We start from the raw sequence: 24457 nt of genomic DNA, 5'->3' as shown, positions 1-24457 counted from the left end.
AAAGGCTGTGATGGGAAACTGAGGATGGATCAACATTGTATTTACTCCACAATACTAACCTAATTGACAGAGTGAAAAGATGGAAGCCTGAACAGAATAAAACTATTCTAAAGAATGCATCCTGTTTGCAACAAGGCACTAAAGTAATAATGCACAAAAATGTGGCAAAGCAATTCACTTTTTGGCCTGAATACAAATTGTTATATTTGGGGCAAATCCAATAAAACACATTATCACTCTCCATATTTCCAGGCATAGTGGTGGCTGCATCATGTTATGTGTATGCTTGTAATGGTTAAGGACTGGGGAGTTTTTCAGGATTAAAAAGAAACAGAATGGAGCCAAGTACAGGCAAAATAATAGAGGAACACCTACAGTTTCGACAAATCTTATTGAAAATCTATGGCAAGACCTGCAAATGGTTGTCCAGCTATGATCAACAATCAATTTGACAGAGCTTGAAGAATTTTGAAGAAAAAAAAAAAAGGGCAAATGTTGCACAATCCAGGTGTGGAAAGACTCAGCTGTATTTGCTGCCAAATGTGCTTCTACAAAGTATTGACTCAGGGATGTGAATACATATGTAAATTAGATATTTCTGCAATTAATTTTTAATATATTTTAGATGAAAAAATATATATACAATTTAAGTCAGAAGATTACATAACACCAAATACATTTACACTCAATTTTTCACAATTCCTGACATTTAATCCTAGTAAAAATTCCCTGTCTTAGGTCAGTTAGGATCACCACTTTATTTTAAGAATGTGAAATGTCAGAATAATAGTAGAGAATGATTTATTTCAGATTTTATTTATTCACATTTCCAGTGGGTCAGAAGTTTACATACACTCAATTAGTATTTGGTAGCGTTGCCTTTAAATTGTTTAACTCAAAAGTTTTGGGTAGCCTTCCACAAGCTTCCCACAATAAGTTGGGTGAATTTTGGCCCATTCCTCCAGACAGAGCTGGTGTAGCCGAGTCAGGTTTGGCCTCCTTGCTCCCACACGCTTTTTCAGTTCTGCCCACAAAGTTTATATGGGATTGAGGTCAGGGTTTTGTGATGGCCACTCCAATACCTTGACTTTGTTGTCCTTAAGCCATTTTGCCATAACTTTGGAAGTATGCTTGGGGTCATTGTCCATTTGGAAGACCCATTTGCGACCAAGCTTTAACATCCTGACTGATGTCTTGAGATGTTGCTTCAATATATCCACATAACTGTCCTTCCTCATGATGCCATCTATTTTGTGATGTGCACCAGTCCCTCCTGCAGCAAAGCAGCAACATTTTTCAAGCTGTTTAAAGGCACTTCGTGTATGTAAACTTCTGACCCACTGGAATGGTGAAACAGTGAAATAATAATAATTTTTGGAAAAATTACTTGTGTCATGCACAAAGTAGATGTCCTAACCAACTTGCCAAAACTATAGTTTGTTATCAATTTGTGGAGTGGTTGAAAAAAAAACACCAAAAGTTTTAATGACTCCAACCTAAGTGTATGTAAACTTCCGACTTCAACTGTATATATGTTTTCACGTTGTCATTATGGGGTATTGCGTGTAGATGGGGGAGACATTTTCTTTAAATCCATTTTGATTTCAGGCTGTAACACAACAAAATGTGGAATAAGTCAAGGGGCATGATTACTTTCTGGAAGCACTGTATATTAATTTCTAAGTCCCAAAATTGATTTATCAACTGCGTATTGCCCCTTTAATGAACACGACCAAGAGGCCCGTCTCTCTGACTGTGGGTGGGTGGCTGACAGCATGCTCCCTGTCCCTGATCTGAGTGCCTCTGCGCAACTGTTATCCATGACTGACTTACATTTTCTCAGACTTTTATTGGTGATTGATTTCTAAGTAGAAGTCGACCGAATATGATTTTTCAACGGCGATACTGATTATTGAAGGACCAGAAAAAGCCGATACCAATTAATCAGCCGATTTTTATTTATATATATATATATAAATAAATAAATAAAAATCGGCTGATTAATTGGTATCGGCTTTTTCTGGTCCTTCATACTGAATGAACACTTATTTTATCTTAATATAATACATAAATAAAATACATTTAGTCTTGAATAAATAATGAAACATGTTCAATTTGGTTTAAATAATGCAAAAACAGTGTCAGAGAAGAAAGTAAAAGTGCAATATGTGCCATGTAAAAAAGCTCATGTTTAACTTCCTTGCTCAGAACATGAGAACATATGAAAGCTGGTGGTTCCTTTTAACATGAGTCTTCAATATTCCCAGTTAAGAAGTTTTAGGTTGTCGTTATTATAGGAATTATGATGCGTCGACTATTTTTAATTTGTATTTCATATACCTTTGACTATTGGATGTTCTAGTATTGCCAGCCTAATCTCGGGAGTTACATAAATAGCGCTGTGCTTCAAGCATTGCTAAGAGCTGCTGGCAAACGCAGTAAAGTGCTGTTTGAATGAATGCTTGCTGCTGAATGCCTGCTGCTGCCTACCACCGCTCAGTCAGACTACTCTATCAAATCATAGACTTAATTATAATACAATAAATACACAGAAATATGAGCCTTAGGTCATTCATATGGTCAAATTTACATTTTTACATTTACGTCATTTAGCAGACGCTCTTATCCAGAGCGACTTACAAATCTGGAAACGATAATTTTGAAAAACAAAACGTTTATTCGTTCAGTGAAATATGGATCCGTTCCGTATTTTATCGAACGGGTGGCAACCCTAAGTCTTAATATTTCTGTTACATTGCAAAACCTTCAATGTTGTGTCATAATTATGTACAATTCTGGCAAATTAATTACGGTATTTGTTTGGAAGAAATTTTCTTCACACAGTTCGCAACGAGCCAGGCAGCCCGAACTGCTGCATATACCCTGACTCTGCTGCACTGAACGCAAGAGAAGTGACACAATTTCCCTAGTTAATATTGCCTGCTAACATAAATTTATTTTAACTAAATATGCAGGTTAAAAAAAATATACTTGCGTGTTGATTTTAAGAAAGACATTGATGTTTATGGTTAGGTACATTTGTGCAACGATTGTGCTTTTTTCGCGAATGTGCTTTGTTAAATCATCACCTGTTTGGCGAAGTTGAAGTAGGCTGTGATTCGATGATAAATTAACAGGCACCGCATTGATTATATGCAACGCAGGACAAGCTAGTTAACCATCAACCATGTGTCGTTAAATAGTGATTATGTGAAAATGTATAGTTTTTTTTAAAGATACGTTTAATGCTAGCTAGCAACTTACCGTGGCTCCTTGCAGCCACAAGGTCCTTTTGATGCTGCAGTCGCGTAACAGGTGGTCAGCCTGCCACGCAGTCTACTCGTGGATTGCAATGTAATCGGCCATAATCGGTGTCCCAAAATGCGGATTATCGATTGTTATGAAAACGTGAAATCGGCCCTAATTAATCGGCCATGCCGATTAATCGGTCAACCTCTATTTCTAAGACAGGTTCCCCCCCCTTCGATCTCTGTCATATAAGGCTTACTACACGGATCTAGTAAATTGTTTAACAGGAAACACAGGAAGTGACACAGGAAGTGACACAGCAAAACCATTCATCCTATTACAGGAAGCAGTACTTCCCTTCCAAGAGCAACACATTTGTTCACCCCCTTTCGAACACTGTTTTTTATTACACACACACACACACACACACACACACACACACACACACCTGTTCCTGGGTAGTGTCCGCATCTTGCGATCTACTCCCCCCTGGCCCCAGTACTTGTTCTGGCCTCCGTTGGAGCCGCGGTTCCGGCTCTCTCCCACAAACAGAGACTGGGTCACCTCCTGACTGGAGCCCTCATCCTTAGGGTAGCTGCCGTCACTAACGGAAGACAACAGGCAGGGGATGCGTTTTTGAGCAAACGTGTGTGTGTGTGTGGGGGGGGGGTATGGGTATGGGTATGCACAGATGTAGAAACATACACAGGAGCCTTGGTACATACCTCGCAAAGGAGAGTCCCACCCCATTGTCTGCAAATCTATAACCAGAGAGAATAAATGCATCAGTAATTATGGGGAAAACCCAGCAATGGAGGAGTCACTGGTTCACTGTCATCTATGGCCTTGTGGACTGAGAAATAGGAACTCCTAGCCAAATGAACTATTAGTAACATGCTAATTGGCTACACATAGCCCGATGATAGATTACACCTAGATGGCCACTTGTTTACATGTTAGCATAGCATGCTAACCTCTGATTGTAATGCAAGTTGCTACGGTAACTCCTGGGTAACATTTGAGACCCTTAATTCTGTGCCAATCATACAGCAAACCTAAGAGACAACCCATGATATGACTACTGCACAGGACATTGATGAACAATGATGAATGTAAGCGCATTCATCATGGGCTCAATGTGTTGACATTCCAGCACTCACCCAGAGTTCTGAATGGTAATGTCACCGCCACGTATCCAGGCTCCGAGGTCATTGTTCTTGAAGGCGATGAGTGTGTCGATGAGAGCAGCCACCCGCGGCCGGTTTGGGTCTGCATTCTCATGTGGACGGAACCTGAAACGGACCCATATGTAATATGAGTATAGAAACAGCCTTCCCTGTAGCTCAGTTGGTAGAGCATGGTGTTTGCAACACCAGGGTTGTGGGTTCGATTCCCACGGGGGGCCAGCACAGAAAAAAAAAAAAAAAAATGAAATGTATGCATTCACTACTGTAAGTCGCTCTGGATAAGAGCGTCGGCTAAATGACTAAAATGTAAATGTAAAAATGAAACACACACACACACTTTTAATCTCGCTCTGACACACAGCACTCTTTCAAATAGCCACAGACAAACACGCACACACACACACACACACACACACGTCTTGGAAGAGGGCCTAAGCTATTTTACATCTGTTGAATCCGAGGCTTGTATTTGGACAGACTGCTGCAGAGTGGAAACTATCTGTAGAGCCTTGCTTTCTCTGTAAACAAAAACCTGCCAGACCCTCCAGGCTACAGTACAAGTACCGTACAGACTATCCAAGTACCGTACAGACCAGTACAGACTATCCAAGTACAGTACAGGGCCTGGTTTCCCAAAAGCATCTTAAGGCTAAGATCATCGTAAGACCCTTCGTAGGAGCATCGTTAAATCTCTGAACGGTTTCCCAAAACAATCTATACAAAAAATAGACGCTAGTCATCTAACGACTGCCTCAGACCATTTGTAGACCAGCTAACGTCATCATTAGAATGTTATACACAGATGATTTTGCTTAATATAGAATCCAGATGACTGCATTCAAATATAAATACACTACCCCTTAATGTGCATTCAATTGAGTTATATTTTGCTAATTGGAGGCTACTATCTGTAATTTTTGCCTCAATATATTTAATGTGTAACATGTGTGTAATGATGTGCCAAATCTATGATTTTCTGCATTATTATAGGGTAGGCTAAACATTAGAATAAGCAGCCTCAATATTTGCAGCCAGGTGATAATATAACTCTAGGAGCTGATCCGTCGTTAGTATTTTTGAATAATTATAATGTTAAGTTAAGATTTGAAAGGAAGAACACTGATCTGAGATCATGCGCTGCCTTTCCTTAGATCCTCTCAGTATCAACACATGCCTCAACGACTCACTTAGCTACGGTTCTTTCTCGATGTTGTTTTGGGAATCACATGGTACACATTCGGCTGTTGTAGGAACGATGCATCGTTAAAAACACTCATAAGCCTAAATTCAATCGCTATTAGGAAACCGGGCCCAGTACAGACCATACAAGTACAGTACAGACCAAGACTAAACCATTTAAACTACCGACCATCTAAGGAAGCCTAAAGTTAGGAGCTCCACAATTTAGAAGCACCCGAATTTGTAATTGTTTTTATTGATTGAGATATAGCCTAGATTTGGACTATATCAATCCTACTTACTTTTGAAGCACATCTCCTGAAGAAGATATCACTTTTCCTTTCTTTCTGTGTTGCCAAATGTTTGCATATACTGGTAAAGTTACCAGGTTGTTAGTAGGGCTACACGATATGGGTAGGAAGTCTAACAGATTGTTCAACCAAATATTGCGATTTGACTTGCGATATACAGGTAACTGCCAAAATAAAGGAAATACTTGATTCAATGAGGGATACAAAGTACACAAAGCTTCCACACAGGTGTGGGTCCTGAGTTAATTAAGGAATTAACATGCTTAGGGTCATGTATAAAAATTCCCAGTTGCCAATTATTTTATCTACCATGGCTAGAAGAAGAGATCTCAGTGACTTTGAAAGAGGGGTCTCAAAAGGAGCAAAGGAGGTTTAAAAGGTGTGTGTGTGGCCCTATGCCCTATTAAGACACCATTTTGGTGTTTTGTTTATGTTGGCAGTTACCTGTAGATCAAAACACTTGGGTGAACTGTTGGAATCATAGAATTTGAATAATCATTATATTTATATGGTTGGTGTTGTTTGGCATGACAATAATTTAAAAAGTCAGGAAGGAGTTATGACAGGGTAGGAACCAAAGTGTTGGGTCAGTGTTTCCCAGGGGACCCTAATCATATTTGAATAGATGTTGCATTTAGCCTATTCTTTGTCTATCTGATATCGAACATGCCATTGCACAAACAACATACTGATCTACACCACCACTGGTAACAACCTGTATTAGAGCTAACGTTTGCTTTGCCCTAGCTAGTGCATTTAGCTAGCCAGCTAGCTAGTTGGCGATTAGCATTATTTTAGGTACTTGCTAGCTTCCTTAGACTAACTAACTCACGTTTTGCAGAGAGCAAGAAACAAACTAATAGTATAATAGAGAAAATATGTGGATTCATATTTAGGAACAATATTCCTGTTTTGGAAGAACATGTTGAGTGTGTGAATTGACAGCATGCTGGGAGATTAAACAGCGTGGAGGAACTGTGTGCTGCCTGCTTGAGTGACAGGGGGTGGGGCTTGGTGTGTTTGGCCCGGTAACTGGAAGCAAGCAGCCACAGGAGGCAGCCTGTCTGTGTACAGAAGATTGTTGCGACAAAATATTGTTACGCATATCATTTTTTATTGGATTTAAGTCACACGGGTACTCCCAAAATAAAAAGTTGCACAGCAAAACAGTTCAAATAAGGAAATCAGTCAATTGAAATACTTAATTAGGGCCTAATTAGACAGATAAGGCAGCTCTGCTTCTAGCTCCTAAGCAACTTTGCAGTATTTCGTTTTTTTTGTGTTATTTATTACATTATTAGCCCAGAATTTTTATGTGTTATTACATACAGCCAGTAATAACTTTTGGTTATCAGAGCGGCGGTAACTCACTAGCATTAGAACTTTCCCGAAGTAGATCCTTTGTTCGTACCCCCCAGGGCAAATGAAATTATTCCAGAGGCTGCTCCAAAACGCAGCCGGCGGAGAAGAGGTATTCGGAGCGGACTTCCAGACAGACTCAGGTTGCGTGCACACCATCCACCGCTTCCGAGTATATTACTCGCTAATGTTCAGTCTCTGGATAATAAAGTAGACGAGCTAAGGGCGAGGATCTCCTTCCAGAGAGACATCAGGGATTGGAACATACTCTGTTTCACGGAAACATTGTTCTCTCGGGATATACTGTCCCCGTCCCTTCAGCCATCTGGTTTCTCAGTACATCGCACAGAGAGGAACAAAGAACTCTCCGGAAGAAGAAAGGCGGGGGTCAACATTTCATGATTAACCACGCATGGTGTGATTGTGATAACATACAGAAACTCAAGTCCTTTTGTTCACCCGACCTAGAATACCTCACAATCAAATGCCGACCGTATTACCTCCCAAGAGAATTCTCTTTTGGTTATAGTCACAGCTGTGTATATACCCCTCAAGCAGATACCAAGAACTACACTGGACTTATCGCAAACTGGAAACCACATATCCTGGGGATTTTAACAAAGCAAATTTGAGAAAAACGCTATGGAAGTTCTACAACACATTGACTGTAGTACTCGCGCTGGTAAAACATTGGACCACTACAACTCAACTTTTCGAAATGCCTACAAGGCCCTCCCCTGCACCTCCCTTCAGCAAATCTGATCAAGACTCTGTTTTGCTCCTCATTTCCTAAAGGCAGAAACTCAAACAGAAAGTACCCGTGCTAAGGTCTATCCAACGCTGGTCTGACCAATCAGAATCCATGCTTCAAGATTGTTTTTAACACGCGGACTGGGTTATGTTCCGGGTAGCCTCTGAGAATAACATCAACAAATACACAGATACGGTGACTGAGTTCATCATGAAGTGTAAGGAGGAGATGTACCCAATGTGACAATTAATACCTACCCAAACCAGAAACCTTGGATAGATGGCAGCATTCGCACAAAACAAAGCGCGAACCCCTGCATTTAACCAAGGCAAGGTGACTGGGAATATGGCCAAAAACAGTGTAGTTATTCCCTCCGTAAGGCAATCAAACAGGCAAAACGTCAGTACAGAGACAAAGTACAGTCGCAATTCAATGGTTCAGACACGAGACATATGTGGCAGGGTCTACAGACAATCATGGACTACAAAGGGAAAACCAGCCATGTCGTGGACACGGACATCTTGCTTCTGGACAAGCTAAACACCTTCTTCGCTGGCTTTGAGGATAACAGTGTCATCGACGAGGCCCGCTACCAAGGACTGTGGGCTCTCCTTCTCCGTGGCCGACATAAGACATTTAAGCATGTTAACCCTCACAAGGCTGCCGGCCCAGACGGCATCCCTCGCTGCGTCCTCAGAGCATATTCAATCTCTCCCTATCCCAGTCCTCTGTCCGTGCTTGCTTCAAGATATCCACCATTGTTCCTGTGCCCAAGAAAGCAAAGGTAACTGAACTAAATGACTATCACCCAGTAGCACTCACTTCTGTCATCATGAAGTGCTTTGAGAGGCTAGTTAAGGATTATATCCCCTATACCTTACCCACCTCAATTTGCTTACTGCCCCAATATATCCACAGATGATGCAATCGCCATCGTACTGCACACTGCCCTATCCCATCTGGACAAGAGGAATAGCTATGTAAGAATGCTGTTCATTGACTATAGCTCAGCATTCAACACCATAGTACCCCCCAAGCTCATCATTAAGCTCGGGGCCCTGGGTCTGAATCCTGCCCTGTGCAACTGGGTCCTGGACTTCCTGACGGGCCGCCCCCAGGTGGGAAAGGTAGGAAACAACACCTCCACTTTGCTGATCCTCAACACAGGGGCCCCACAAGGGTGCGTGCTCAGCGCCCTTCTGTACACCCTGTTCACCCATGACTTCGTGGCCACAAGTTTGCAGACGACACAACAGTAGTAGGCCTAGTTACCAACAATGACGAGACAGCCTACAGGGAGGAGGTGAGGGCCCTGGGTGTGTGGTGTCAGGAAAATAATATCTCACTCAATTTCAACAAAACAAAGGAGCTGAATGCGGACTTCAGGAAACAGCAGATGGAGCATGCCCCTATCCACGTCTACAGGAACGCAGCGGAGAAGATGGAAAGCTTCAGGTTCCTCGGCATACACATCACTGACGATCTGAAATGGTCCATCCACACAGACAGTGTGGTGAAGAAGGCGCAACAGCGCCTCTTCAACCTCAGGAGTCTGAAGAAATTTGGCTTGGCCCCTAAAACCCACAAACCTTTACAGATGCACAATTGAGAGCATCCTGTCGGGCTGTATCAGCGCCTGGTACGGCAACTGCACCGCCCACAACTGCAGGGCTCTTCAGAGGGTGGTGCGGTCTGCCAAACGCATCACCGGGGGGCAAACTACCTGCCCTCCAGGACACCTACAGCACCCAATGTCACATGAAGGCAAACAAGATCATCAAGGACAACAACCACACGAGCCACGGCCTGTTCATCCTGCTTATCATCCAGAAGGCGAGCTCAGTACAGGTGCATCAAAGCTGGGACCGAGAGACTGAAAAACAGCTTCTAACTCAAGGCCATCAGGCTGTTAAATAGCGATATTCTATTCTACTGTATTTTAGTCAATGCCACTATTTCTTAATTCCATAATTTTACTTTTAGATGTGTGTATTGTTGTGAATTGTCTTTAGATACTACTACACTGTTGGAGCTACGAACACAAGAATTTCGCTACACCTGCAATAACATCTGCTAAATATGTGTGTGACCAATAAAATTTGATGGCTGGGCAGGGTCACAGCCATGTGTGGGCCTGAGACTGCATAGACCCACCCACTGGGGAGCCAGGTCCAGCCAATCAGAATAAGTTTTGCCCCACAAAAAGGGCTTTTTTACCGACAGAAATACTCCTCAGTTTCATCAGCTGTCCAGGTGGCTGGTCCAGATGCTCCCGCAAGTGAAGAAGCCTGGTGTGGAGGTTCTGGGCTGGCGTGGTTACACGTGGTCTGTGGTTGTGACATACTGCCAAATTCTGTAAAACGACGTTGGAGGCGGCTTTTGGTAGAGAAATGAACATTCAATTCTCTGGCAACAGCTCTGTTGGACATTCCTGCAGTCAGCATGCCAATTGCGTGGTCACTCAAAATAGAGACATCTGTGGCATTGTGTTGTGTGACAAAACTGCACATTTTAGAATGATGTTTTATTGTCCCCAGCACAAGGTGCACCTGTGTAATGATCGTGCTGTTTAAATCAGCTTCTTGATATGCCACACCTGTCAAGTGGGTGGATTATCTTGGCAAAGGAGAAATGCTCACTAAACAGGGATGTAAACACATTTTTGCACAAAATTTGAGAGAAACATCATTTCTAGGATCTTTTATTTCAGCTCATGAATAATGGGACCAACACTTTACATGTTGCGTTTATATATTTGTTCAGTATACTTTGTCGCTCTTTAGAGCCCTGGAGCGCCAGTCTCTTGTAATAGCCGGGCATAGTTTCACATTTGAACAAATAAACAGGTCTCTAATAAATCGCTATGTCAAATAAGTGTAATTCCGCATGGATGCATTTTCTCTCTTTGCGCCAGTAGAATTTCATGGTCTCTCTACCACACGCCAAATTGTTTATCCCTTCATGTCAAAACTCGAGTCCGTGTAGCCAGCACAGAGAATAAATGACCAGCTCGTCCCTTTTGTAAAATTTGCTCAGCTGTGTGTTCTAAATGTTATGTAGTTTGACCTGTGCTTACCTGGCATTGTTGTCCAGACACAGGTACTCCCGGGGGTCTGCAGCACTGGCGTTGGTGGTCTTCACACCTTTATCAATGAAGAGCCCAGCCTGGGTAACACAAACCGGTATGGGAACTACAGTCACAAGTACGGACTTAAAGGCACAATCCAGTTATTTTTCAACCCCACCCCCCACATGAAGGAGTCAGTTTAACTTTAAGATGTACATGTGAGTATAGTAATACTCACAGTAGCAGCTCTGTGAATTGTTATATGTCTGGGGTGTAAAGGTGTTTGTATGTGGAGTTCAAGTGTGAATGCAATGCAATGACACAGTATATACCATGGGTATATAATTGGAGCATAGTCTTGAGACTGTAAGCACACTCCTTATGAGACAGGCAGTTCTAGTCAGAGTGGACAAAGGGCTCCCAGTTCACCTGACCTAATTTATTGAGCCAGAGAAACAGAGGCCTATTGTAAAGGCTAGTGTGTGCATGCCTGTGTGTGCACGCTTCTGTGGCGAGTGAGGTAAGTGTGTGCGCATGTGTAAGTTGTGGTTTTGATTAAGAGCTGGAATACTGTATGAAATCAGACAATTGGAAGCGCCCTTACTAGTATGTACAGTTGAAGTCGGAAGTTTACATACACTTAGGTTGGAGTCATTAAAACTCGTTTTTCAACCACTCCACAAATCTTGTTAACAAACTATAGTTTTGGCAAGTCGGTTAGGACATCTACTTTGTGCATGACAAGTAGTTTTTCCAACAATTGTTTACAGACAGATTATTTCACTTATAATTCACTGTATCACAATTCCAGTGAGTCAGAAGTTTACATACACTAAGTTGACTATGCCTTTAAACAGCTTGGAAAATTCCAGAAAATGATGTCATGGCTTTAGAAGCTTCTGATAGGCTAATTGACAACATTTGAGTCAATTGGAGATGTACCGTTGGATGTATTTCAAGGCCTACCTTCAAACTCAGTGCCTCTTTGCTTGACATCATGGGAAAATCAAAAGATATCAACCAAGACCACAGCAAATAAATTGTAGACCTCCACAAGTCTGGTTCATCCTTGGGAGCAATTTCCAAATGCCCGAAGGTACCACGTTAATCTGTATAAACAATAGTACGCAAGTATAAACACCATGGGACCACGCAGCCGTCATACCACTTAGGAAGGAGACGTGTTCTGTCACCTAGAGACTAACGTACTTGGGTGCGAAAAGTGCAAATCAATCCCAGAACAACAGCAAAGGACCTTGTGAAGATGCTGGAGGAAACAGGTACAAAAGTATCTATATCCACTGTAAAACTAGTCCTATATCGACATAACCTGAAAGGCCACTCAGCAAGGAAAAAGCCATAGAAAAGCCAGACTATGGTTTGACCTAAGACAGGGAACTTTTACTAGGATTAAATGTCAGGAATTGTGAAAAACTGAGTTTAAATGTATTTGGCTAAGGTGTATGTAAACTTCCCACTTCAACTGTATATGTGATCCCTGCAGGAATTGAACACCAAGACCTTGACGCTGCTAGCGCCATGCTTTTACCAGCTGAGCCACATAGAACCGCAGTGTTTTTGTCTTTCACACAGTGCTGCCAGGGAGTGGTACCTTAAAGTTGGAGTGCACACGGTTGTTGTAGAAGATCCCCAGAGGGGTCAGCTCTGCCCGGGTCTCTGGAACCAGCCCATGAGAGTCCCCTGTGGATGAGCTGTGGAACACATACCATATCCCTGCATCCTTTAGGATGACATGGGGTAGGGGTGGCAGAGAAGGGAGAAAAAGGAGAAGAACAAAACAAGGAAACAGTAAACATGTCGTCCCCTACAAATGATGCATCGCCCCCCTCCTTGAGCCAATCAGTGTAATTTTGTAAATGTCAGATGTCTATGGCAAGACGCATCATTCACCCAAGTTGTGTCAAAATCGGACCTTTGGTGTCTGAGATGTCACATGTGACTCCTGGAGCAGGTTGAGAGCTTCAAGTTCCTTGGTGTTCACATCACCAACAAACTAGCACGGTCCAAGCACACCAAGACAGTCGTGAAGAGGGCACGACAAAACCTATTCCCCTTCAGGAGACTGAAAAGATTTGGCATGGGTCCTCAGATCCTCAAAAGGCTTTACAGCAGCACCATCTATAGCATCCTGACTGGTTGCATCACTACCTGGTATGGCAACTGTTCGGCCTCCGACCGCAAGGCACTACAGAGGGTAGTGCGAACAGCCCAGTACATCACTGGGGCCAAGCTTCCTGCCATCCAGAACCTCTATACCAGGCGGTGTCTGAGAAAGGCCCTAAAAATTGGCAAAGACTCCAGCCACCCTAGTCATAGACTGTTCTCTTTGCTACCGCACGGCAAGCGGTACTGGAGCACCAAGTCTAGGTCCAAGAGGCTTCTAAACACTTCTACATCCAAGCCATAAGACTACTGAACATCTAATCAAATGGCTACCCAGACTATTTGCATTGCCCCCCCCCCCCCCCCCTTCACTCTTTTACACTGCTGCTACTCTGTTATTATCTATGCATGTCACTTAAAGAACTCTACCTACATGTATATATTACCTCAATTACCTCGACTAACCGGAGCCCCAGCACATTGACTCTGTACCGGTACCCCCTGTATATAGCCTCCACATTGACTCTGTACCGGTACCCCCCTGTATATAGCCTCCACATTGACTCTGTACCGGTACCCCCTGTATATAGCCTCCACATTGACTCTGTACCAGTACCCCCTGTATATAGCCTCCACATTGACTCTGTACCGGTACCTCCTGTATATAGCCTCCACATTGACTCTGTACCAGTACCCCCTGTATATAGCCTCCACATTGACTCTGTACCGGTACCCCCTGTATATAGCCTCGCTTTTGTGATTTTACTGCTGCTCTTTATTATGTTACTTTTATTTATTTATTTTTGGTATTTTTCTTAAAACTGGATAGTTGGTTAAGGGCTTGTAAGTAAGCATTTCACTAAGGTCTACCTACACCAGTTGTATTTGGCACATGTGACAAATAACATTTTATTTGAATTTCATTGTGGGGGACAATAATGTGGCTTTGACAATGAGGTGAAGAAAAAAGAATGATCCTTGAGCACTGCGCTTACACATTGACACAATTGTGCCTGAACCTGAGCAGTAGGGTAACGATGTTGAACTTTACCCCCCCGGTTCAGGTCATCATTTATTGCTGTTGATGTAAGAGTAGGAAGACAATATCTCCCCAGATCACATGAGATGAACCGGTAAGCCACAGTTTTACAGCCGAACGAGTTGCTAAACCGTAAAGCTGCAGTTCGTAATAATAAAACAAAACAACGAAATGCCATACATGGCTGAGCGATGGCCTGGAGATACGTAACCGCTCAAATTCATAGACGGACCTATGGATACAAGGACTGACCATCTATTAGATTAAAATTATAAATGACTGATGTCTGGGATGAGGGGAGCAATACAACCGTACCAGATAAACAACATCAGTACCCTGCTAATTGCTATTCATTCATTCATTAAACAGTGGTTGCTTTGGTGGGTTGGCGTACATCATTATAGTCTTACCTGGGAGCCAGCAGCAGCGTTGCTTATGAGGTTATTATTGGGGTTGGCGATCCAAAACGTAGACACAGCCCTAAAACAAACACACGCACACCAAGACACACACACACACACACACACACACACACACACACACACACACACACACACACACACACAGAGAGGAGGAGGGGCATTAAAGAAGATGTCTCCAGGCGTGAGTGATTGTTAGTATCAGGATATATTAATTTAATATGAAGCAGAAACAGAACCCTGACTCCTGTTATCCATGGAATAATCCACCTCTCCCACATAAACCCTGTACAGGGACAGGTCTGCCAACACACGCGGGCATACACACTCCTGCAAATACAGCGCCTGCTGCTCCCCAAACAGACCTCCTTTTCAACCTCCCCCAGAAACGCAAACACATCCCATGAAGCGGGGTGGTTGTTATTGCAGGGACAAGACTACTACAGCTCTATCACTCTCACACAGAGGACATGATCCCTGTCTTCTCTCACGGTAGGCCTGTCCAATAAAGCCGCACATACACTTCATCTAACCCATTCCGCACGCATGCACACACACACACACACACACACACACACACGAGTGCACAAAACACTAGGAACACCTTCCGAATATTGAGTTGCACCCCCTTTTGTCCTCAGAACAGCCTCAATTTACTCTACAAGGTGTCGAAAGCGCTCCACAGGGATGCTGGCCCATGTTGACTCAAATGCTTCCCACAGTTGTGTCAAGTTGGCTGGATGTCCTTTAGGTGGTGGATAATTATTGATATACACAGAAAACGGTTGAGCGTGAAAAACCTACCAGTGTTGCAGTTCTTGACACACTCAAAACCAGTGTGCCTGGCACCATACCCCATTCAAAGGCACATATTTTGTCTTGCCCCATTCACCCTCTGAATGGCACACATACACACAGTCCATGTCTGAATTATCTCAAGGCTTAAAAAAAAACTTATTTAACCTGTCTCCTCCCATTCATCTACACTGGTTTAAATGGATTTAACAGGTGACATCAATAAGGGCTCATAACTTTCACCTGGATTCACCTGGTCAGTCTACTGTATACCTCCACTTTATAACGCTTTCATTTTGAGCCATTATCTTTTCAAATGCCTGCCTCTTCACTTGCTTTATGTTCCTCTATTATTCCCCTCTGCCACTTGTTCACTCTTTCTATCCGTGGCCAGACAAGTCTCTTCTGTGTCTTACTTGCACTCCATGCTCGGTGAAGGGGTGTAGTTCTTGTACACTTTGTCTCGGATGCTGGTGCACATGGTCTCATTGCGATCGGTGGGCAGGAGCGTCCCGGGGCGGGTCACCAAACCCAGGTTGTGGAAGAACGTGTTCCTCTGCTCTATCCCGTCCTCCAGGAAGAAACAGTGACCCAGAGTGTCATAGCCTACAGTGTCCTTCACCTGGGAAGGGGAAATGTTTGGGAAAGGTTACACAGAGACAGGAGTAAAGAGGAAACGTTTATTGGAGCAGAGCATGAAATCACAGCTGAATGTTGGTCGATTCACTTCATCAACAGATTTTAAGATTAATTTGTTTAACGACCAGCATCACATGGTCCTCATTTCCCAAGTTCTCACAAACACACACACACACACACACACACACACACACAGGATGGTCATTTGAAATGTTTTCGCTATTCGAATAAATCCATGACATTTTTTCTTCAGATATCTGGACAGCAGGAGCCAGTGTGTGACAGTATATTATCCCTTTCATATACCCTTTACTTTATGGTATGATGCCTGTAAAAAGAAACCTGCTCATGTTTTTTTAAAACCCAATTCATAGTCCAATTTATTTAAAAAATATATACTTTAATTATGTTACTGGCGGCACCATGCACATTAAATCAATAGGCCTAGTTATTTTGTTAATTAAACAGACGAGACACACTTAGCCTACCCTGATCACAATTAACACACATATTTTATAGTAAGCTAAGAATATTAAATAATAAAATAAAATAAAATACAAATAATATTTTTCTCACAAAACATGTACCCGCAAAACACCAGTCTCAACGTCATCAGTGAAGAGGCAACTCCGGGATGCTGGCATTCTAGGCAGATTTGCAAAGAAAAAGCCATATCTCAGACTGGCCAATAAAAAGAAAAGATTAAGACGGGCAAAAGAACACAAGACACTGGACAGAGGAACACTGTCTAGAAGGCCAGCATCACTGTTGACGTTGAGACTGGTGTTTTGCGGGTACTATGTAATGAAGCTGCCAGTTGAGGACTTGTAAGGCGACCGTTTCTCAAACTAGACACTAATGTACTTGTCCTCTTGCTCAGTTGTGCACCAGGGACTCCCACTCCTCTTTCTGTTCTGGTTAGAGCCAGTTTATATGACAGCGGTTCCACACGTTGTGTAGAAAAAATATTATTTGCATTATATTCTGTTATATTAAATCAGATTGTATTTGTCACATGCTCCGATTACAACAGGTGTAGACCTTACAAGCCATTCACCAACAATACAGTTTTAATAAAAAAATGTGTTAAGTAAAAAATAAACAGTAACAAATAATTAAAGAAGAGCAGCAAAATCACAATAGCGAGGCTATATACAGGGGGTACCGGTACAGAGTCAATGTGTGGGGGCACCGGTTAGTCGAGGTAATATGTACATGTAGGTAGAGTTAAAGTGACTACGCATAGATAATAAACAGAGTAGCACCAGCGTAAAAAAGGGGGGGGGGGGCAATGCAAATTGTCTGGATAGCCATTTGAGTCTTATGGATTGGGGTAGAAGCTGTCTTTTGGACCAAGACTTGGCGCTCCGGTACCGCTTGCCGTGCGTTAGCAGAAAGAACAGTCTATGACTAGGGTGGCTGGAGTCCTTGACAATTGTTAGGGCCTTCCTCTGACACCGCCTGGTATAGAGGTCCTGGATGGCAGGAAGCTTGGCCCCAGTGATGAACTGGGGCGTACGCACTACCCTCTGTAGTGCCCTGCGGTCGGAGGCCGAGCAGTTGCCATACCAGGCAGTGAGCCAACCAGTCTGGATGCTCTCAATGGTGCAGCCCTCTTCACAACTGTCTTGGTGTGTTTTGACCATGATAGTTTGTTGGTGATGTGGACGCCAAGGAACTTGAAGCTCTCAACCTGCTCCACTGCATCCCCGTCGACGAGAATGGGGGCGTGCTCGGTCCTCCTTCTCCTGTAGTCCACAATCATCTCCTTTGTCTTGATCTTGTTGAGGGAGAGGTTGTTGTCCTGGCGCCACACGATCAGGTCTCTGACCTCCTCCCTATAGGCTGTCTCATCGTTCACGGTGATCAGCCCTACCACTGTTGTGTCATCGGCAAACTTGATGATGGTGTTGAAGTCGTGCCTGGCCATGCAGTCATGAGTGAACAGGGAGTACAGGAGGGGACTGAGCACGCACCCTTGAGGGGCCCCCGTGTTGAGGATCAGCGTGGCGGTTGTGTTGTTACCTACCTTTACCACCTGGGGTCAGCCCGTCAGGAAGTCTAGGATCCAGTTGCAGGGGGAGGTGTTTAGTCCCAGGGTCCATAGCTTAGAGATGAGCTTTGAGGGAACTATGGTGTTGAACGCTGAGCTGTAGTCAATAAATAGCATTCTCACATTTGTCTAGTTGGGAGTGCGGCTGCTCGGCCATGGATACCCATTTCATGAAGCTCCCGACTAACAGTTTTTGTGCTGACGTTGCAGCTTGGAACTTGGTAGTGAGTGTTGCAATCAAGCACAGACGATATGTACGCGCTATGCACTTCAGTGGTCCCGTTCAGTGAGCTTGTGTGGCCTACCACTTCGCGGCTGAGCCCCTGTTGCTCCTAGATGTTTCCACTTCACAACAGCACTTACAGTTGTCCGGGGAAGCTCTAGCAAGGCAGAAATTTGATGAACTGACTTGTTGGAAAGGTGGCATCCTATGACGGTGCCACGTTAAAAGTCACTGACGTCTTCATTAAAGCCTATGTTTGTCTACTGCGATTGCATGGCTGTGTGCTTGATTTTATACACCTGTCAGCAACGGGTGTGGCTGAAATAGCCGAATCCACTCATTTGAAGGGGTGTCCACATACTTTTGTATATATAGTGTATGTGTGTTGACTGTGATCGGGTATGTGTCTTGTTCAATGTTCCCTCTAAGTTGTGTGCGCGGCTGCACACCTCTTCTGCCGCGCAGAAGAAATGCTGTGTCGCGCGCAGAGACGCAAGAGATAGAACTTCACTGAGTTCGCCCCATTAGTTTGCACTATATAGATCAATGTTTTTTCTGTGATCGAATAAACATTATATCAGCCCCTTTTCAATGCAACAAACCAAAACAGATCTAACTTTGCAAGAATGAGTCTGTGATTTTGTTGTAGGCAGAGCCAGAGTGAAATTAAGTAGAATTCTATGGGGGGAGGGTCTTTCACCCGAGCAATGCGTGTGCACATTTGTTGATATTCTTTGCTAGTTAGTGAGTTATTTGCCCAGTTATAGATAGATATAGGTTAGCAAATGGGGAGTTACTGCTTCCTACAAGAGCACAAAACATGTAGGCTACATTTCAAGCTGTCTTTGAAAAGCCAGTCAGGTAAAAAGACAAAGGGGTAGTGTTGTATTTTCAGACAGGTTTGAATTATGCAAATAAGCCAGTAGGCAGAGGAGTAGTCTACATTGTCTAATTCTCTGTATGGTAATAATAATTACTTTTATTTTATAAAGTGGTTTCTTGCATCATACAACACAATACAATTTACAGTCACCTATTTGGCCCATGGTGTTAAAGATCAAGTAAAACAATTAATATCAAGCCCTTCATGCAATGTAGGCCTGCATTGAAGACCACATATAGGCTACTGTAGGCTATATCATAGATATCAAAAGCTATTTCTCTGTGAAAATGTTCTGGGATTTGCTCCATTGGTATTGTTGGTAGGCCTCCATTATGCTCAAATAGCCACAATAGCCTATTGGCTACTGTCTAAAATTGTAAGGGTACAGCCTCAGTGTTCATGGAAACGCGCCCCGGAAGTTGCACAAAATTCTCACACCGTTCAATTTCTGCTCACAAGACTTAATATTTGCTCAGTGCCCCCCCAAAATTGGAGGGAACGTTGTTATTTTGTTCATTAAAACAGACAAGACCAAACTATTGATTTCATTTGGATGATGCAGGCTGCACAGACCTGTAACATAGGCCTAATTAAACTCAAAATAAGCTATTCTATTCATTTGAAAATACATTTTATTATATGTTTCTTAGGACCTGCCTAAACTAATTAATAATAGATTCATTTTTGAAGGTTTAAATTCAATGGATGAATTAAAATAGAAGACCAACCACATCTGCACATCACTACTAGCACTCATCACCGGCATGTGCACGGAAGGTATAAAAGACATATGCAGGCAAGAATGTGGTAAAATGGGCCTGCTTGTAAGGGGGTCATATAAACATTGCCCACAATTTTTTACAGGCAAGATTCTGTAAATCCTATGTGAAAACAGTATATGTGTGGTGTGTGTGGCACAGACAGAGAGGAAGCCAGAAAGAGAGAGAGAGGAAGCCAGAAAGAGAGAGAAAGAAAGAGAAAGAAAGAGAAAGAGAGAGAAAGAAAGAGAAAGAAAGAGAAAGAGAGAGAAAGAAAGAGAAAGAGAGAGAAAGAGAGAGAAAGAAAGAGAAAGAAAGAAAGAAAGAAAGAAAGAAAGAAAGAAAGAGAAAGAAAGAAAGAAAGAAAGAGAGAGAAAAGAGAGAGAAAGAGAGAAAGAGAGAGAGAAAGAGAGAAAGAGAGAAAGAGAGAGAGAGAGAGAGAGAGAGAGAGAGAGAGAGAGAGAGAGAGAGAGAGAGAGAGAGAGAGAGAGAGAGAGAGAGAGAGAGAGAGAGAAGAGAGAAAGAGAAAGAGAAAGAGAAAGAGAAAGAGAAAGAGAAAGAGAGAGAGAGAGAGAGAGAGAGAGAGAGAGAGAGAGGAGAGAGAGAAAGAAAGAGAGAGGAGAGAGAGAAAGAAAGAGAGAGGAGAGAGAGAAAGAAAGAGAGAGAGAGAGAGAGAGAGAGAGAGAGAGAGAGAGAGAGGAGAGAGAGAAAGAAAGAGAGAGAGAGAGAGAGAGCTGTGCTGGCTAAAGTAGAAATGCTAATTGAGGCTATTTTGCTGCGCTACCAGTCCTTGTCTAAAACAACTCCATTCATATGAAACAACAGCCTACCTGTAGGTTGATCATTGTAGCCTACTCCTCATTTAGCCAATTTAATGCCGTCATTTTAATTCAGTTTTGCATTGATTAGAAATCTCCCACTTTACTTGTTACACATGGAGCCTCAATGTAGCACCATTTTGATTGACCGACATAACAACAAGCTACACATGTGAAATGTGTGTAGGCTACCGGTGTGTCTTAATGGGGTGCTCTCATAAAAAAAGTCATAAAACTAGGCCTAGGCTATATAAAAACAATGAATACTCTCCCAAGTAATTGAATACTAACGTCCGTTCGGATATTCAAATAACCGTGCCCATCCCTAAAACATGGATTTTAGAAAAGCACTATAAAAATCCTATGTATTATCATTATTATTATAGACTACCGTTCAAACGTTTGGGGTCTCTTAGAAATACCCTTGTTTTTAAAAGAAAAGCACATTTTTTGTCCATTAAAATAACATCAGAAATACAGTGTAGACATTGTTAATGTTGTAAATGACTATCGTAGCTGGAAACGGCAGATTTTTTTATGGAATATCTACATAGGCGTACAGAGGCCCATTATCAGCAACCATCACTCCTGTGTTCCAATGGCACATTGTGTTAGCTAATTTTATCATTTTAAAAGCCTAATTGATCATTAGAAAGCCCTTTTGTGATTATGTTAGCACAGCTGAAAACAGCTGTTCTTATTAAAGAAGCAATAAAACTGGGCTTCTTCTTCATTAAATAGTACCCCAAAACACCAGTCTCAACGTCAACAGTGAAGAGGCGACTCCGGGATGCTGACCTTCTAGGCAGAGTTCCTCTGTTTAGCGTCCGTGTTCTTTTGCCCATCTTAATATTTTATTTTTATTGGCCAGTCTGAGATACGGCTTTTTCAATGAAACTCTGCCTAAAAGGCCAGCATCCCGGAGTCGCCGCTTCACTGTTGACGTTGAGACTGGTGTTTTGCGGGTACTATTTAATGAAGCTGCCATTTGAGGACTTGTAAGGCATCTGTTTCTTAAACTAGACACGCTAATGTACTTGTCCTCTTGCTCAGTTGTGCACCGGGGCCTCCCACTCGTTCTATTCTGGTTAGAGACAGTTTGCACTGTTCTGTGAAGGGAGTAGTACACAGGGTTGTACGAGATCTTTAGTTTCTTGGCAATTTCTCGCATGGAATAGCTTTCATTTCTGAGAACAAGAATAGACTGACGAGTTTCAGAAGAAAGTTATTAGTTTCTGGCCATTTTAAGCCTGTAATCGAACCCACAAATGCTTATGCTCCAGATACTCAACCAGTCTTAAGATGGCCAGTTGTATTGCTTCTTTAATCAGCACAACAGTTTTCAGCTGTGCTAACATAATTGTAAAAGGGTTTTATAATGATCAATTAGCCTTTTTAAAATGATAAACTTGGATTAGCTAACAAAACGTGCCATTGGAACACAGGAATGATGGTTGCTGATAATGGGCCTCTGTACGCCTATGTAGATATCCCATTAAAAATCTGCCGTTTCCAGCTACAATAGTCATTCACAACAATAACAATGTCTACACTGTATTTCTGATCAATTTGATGCGATTTTAAAATGGACAAAAAAAAAAAAGTGCTTTTCTTTCAAAAACAAGGACATTTCTAAGTGACCTCAAACTTTTGAACAGTAGTGTACTTGCACACACACTGACCAGCAGGCCGTTGGTGGCGTGGATGGTAATGCAGCGGGAGAAGGAGTGGTGGATGGAGAGGCCGTCCACGTAGGTTTGTTCCCGGTAGCCCCCTCGTCGGTCCACGTCCCCACAGCGGTGGAAGTGGACCGGGTAGCGGCCCTTCTCCTGCTGCCCCATGTTCCTCAGCTCCACATGGGACAGGTGCACCGAGGTAAAATTCCCAAATATCTGAGGAGAAATGGGATAGAGGAGAGAGAGCGAAGAGTACGTTTCGCTGTGTATCATATTATGTTTATACACACACAAAAGTTTGGACACACCTACCAATTCAAGGTTATTTCTTATTTGTACTATTTTCAACATTGTAGAATAACAGAAGACATCAAAACTATGAAATGACACATATGGAACTAAAAAAGTATATTTTTATAGTTTAGATTCTTCAAAGTAGCCACCCTTTGCCTTGATGACAGCTTTTCACACTCTTGGCATTCTCTCAAACAGCTTAACCTGGAATGCTTTTCCAACAGTCTTGAAGGAGTTCACACACATGCTGAGCACTTGTTGGCTGCTTTTCCTTCACTCTGCAGTCCAACTCATCCCAAACCATCTCAATTGGGTTGAGGTTGGGTGATTGTAGAGGCCAGGTCATCTGATGCAGCACTCCATCATTCTCCTTGGTCAAATAGCCCATACAAAGCCTGGAGGTGTGTTTTGGGTCATTGTCCTGTTGAAAAAAATATGATAGTCCCACTAAACGCAAACCAGATGGGACGGTGTATGACCGCAGAATGCTGTGGTAGCCATGCTGGTTAAGTGTGCCTTGAATTCTAAATAAATCACTGACAGTGTCACCAGCAAAGCACCCCCACACCATCACACCTCCTCCTCCATGCTTCACGGTGGGAACCACATATGCAGAGATCGTCCGTTCACCTACTCAGCATCTCACAAAGACACGGCTGTTGGAACCAAAAATCTCACATTTGGACTCATCAGATCAGAAGGACAGATTTCCACCGGTCAATTGTCCATTGCTCGTGTTTCTTAGCCCAAACAAGTCTCTTCTTATTGGTGTCCTTTAGTAGTTCTTTGCAGCAATTCGACCATGAAGGCCTGATTCACGCAGTCTCCACTGAACAGTTGATGTTGAGATGTGTCTGTTACTTGAACTCTGTGAAGTATTTATTTGGGCTCCAATTTCTGAGGCAGTTAACTCTAATCAACTTATCCTCTGCAGCAGAGGTGACCCTGAGTCTTCCTTTCCTGTGGCGGTCCTCATGAGAGCCAGTTTCATCACAGCGCTTGATGGTTTTTGCGACTGCACTTGAAGAAACGTTCAAAGTTCTTGAAATGTTCCGTATTGACTGACCTTCATGTCTTAAAGTAATGATGGACTGTCGTTTCTCTTTGCTTATTTGAGCTGTTCTTGCCATAATATGGACTTTGTCTTTTACCAATAGGGCTATCTTCTATATACCACCCCTACCTTGTCACAACACAACTGATTGGCTCAAACACATTAAGAAGGAAAGAAATTCCACTATTTACAAAGGCACACCTGTTAATTGAGATGGATTCCAGGTGACTACTTCAATTTAGAAAATAGGACAAATAAAGGAAAAACCCTGGAATGAGTAGGTGTGTCCAAACTTTTGACTGGTACTGTTATGATTGTGTTGATCTACTGATTTCTATATTTTAGTTACAATTGACATCTATTGAAGAATGGAAAAACATGCATGTTATTACAGTTGAAGTCGGAAGTTTACATACACTTAGGTTGGAGTCATTAAAACTTGTTTTTCAACCACTCCACAAATTTCTTGTTAACAAACTATAGTTTTGGCAAGTAGGTTAGGACATCTACTTTGTGCATGACACAAGTAATTTTTCCAACAGTTGCTTCCAGACTGATTATTTCACTTAAAACTCACTG

General features: G+C 42.6%; 1 protein-coding gene across 3 annotated transcripts in view; it reads right to left on the bottom strand.

The window, feature by feature from the left end:
* cemip2 (cell migration inducing hyaluronidase 2) overlaps positions 1 to 24457 on the bottom strand; it is a 74484-nt gene that overhangs the window by 21238 nt on the left and 28789 nt on the right. For all 3 annotated transcript variants that reach the window (XM_029762359.1, XM_029762357.1, XM_029762358.1), the window contains exons 8-15: positions 22537 to 22746; positions 15897 to 16102; positions 14677 to 14746; positions 12716 to 12844; positions 11113 to 11201; positions 4410 to 4541; positions 3975 to 4010; positions 3698 to 3853 (exon numbers count right to left, since the gene is read on the bottom strand). In XM_029762359.1, coding sequence (XP_029618219.1) covers positions 3698 to 3853; positions 3975 to 4010; positions 4410 to 4541; positions 11113 to 11201; positions 12716 to 12844; positions 14677 to 14746; positions 15897 to 16102; positions 22537 to 22746 — 1028 coding nt within the window. The remainder of the gene's footprint in view (positions 1 to 3697; positions 3854 to 3974; positions 4011 to 4409; positions 4542 to 11112; positions 11202 to 12715; positions 12845 to 14676; positions 14747 to 15896; positions 16103 to 22536; positions 22747 to 24457) is intronic.

Source organism: Salmo trutta, chromosome 9 (assembly GCF_901001165.1).
Source record: "Salmo trutta chromosome 9, fSalTru1.1, whole genome shotgun sequence".
Lineage (NCBI taxonomy): Eukaryota > Metazoa > Chordata > Actinopteri > Salmoniformes > Salmonidae > Salmo > Salmo trutta.
The sequence above is the reverse complement of the archived record's forward strand: the minus strand, read 5'-3'. Positions and strand labels throughout refer to the sequence as shown.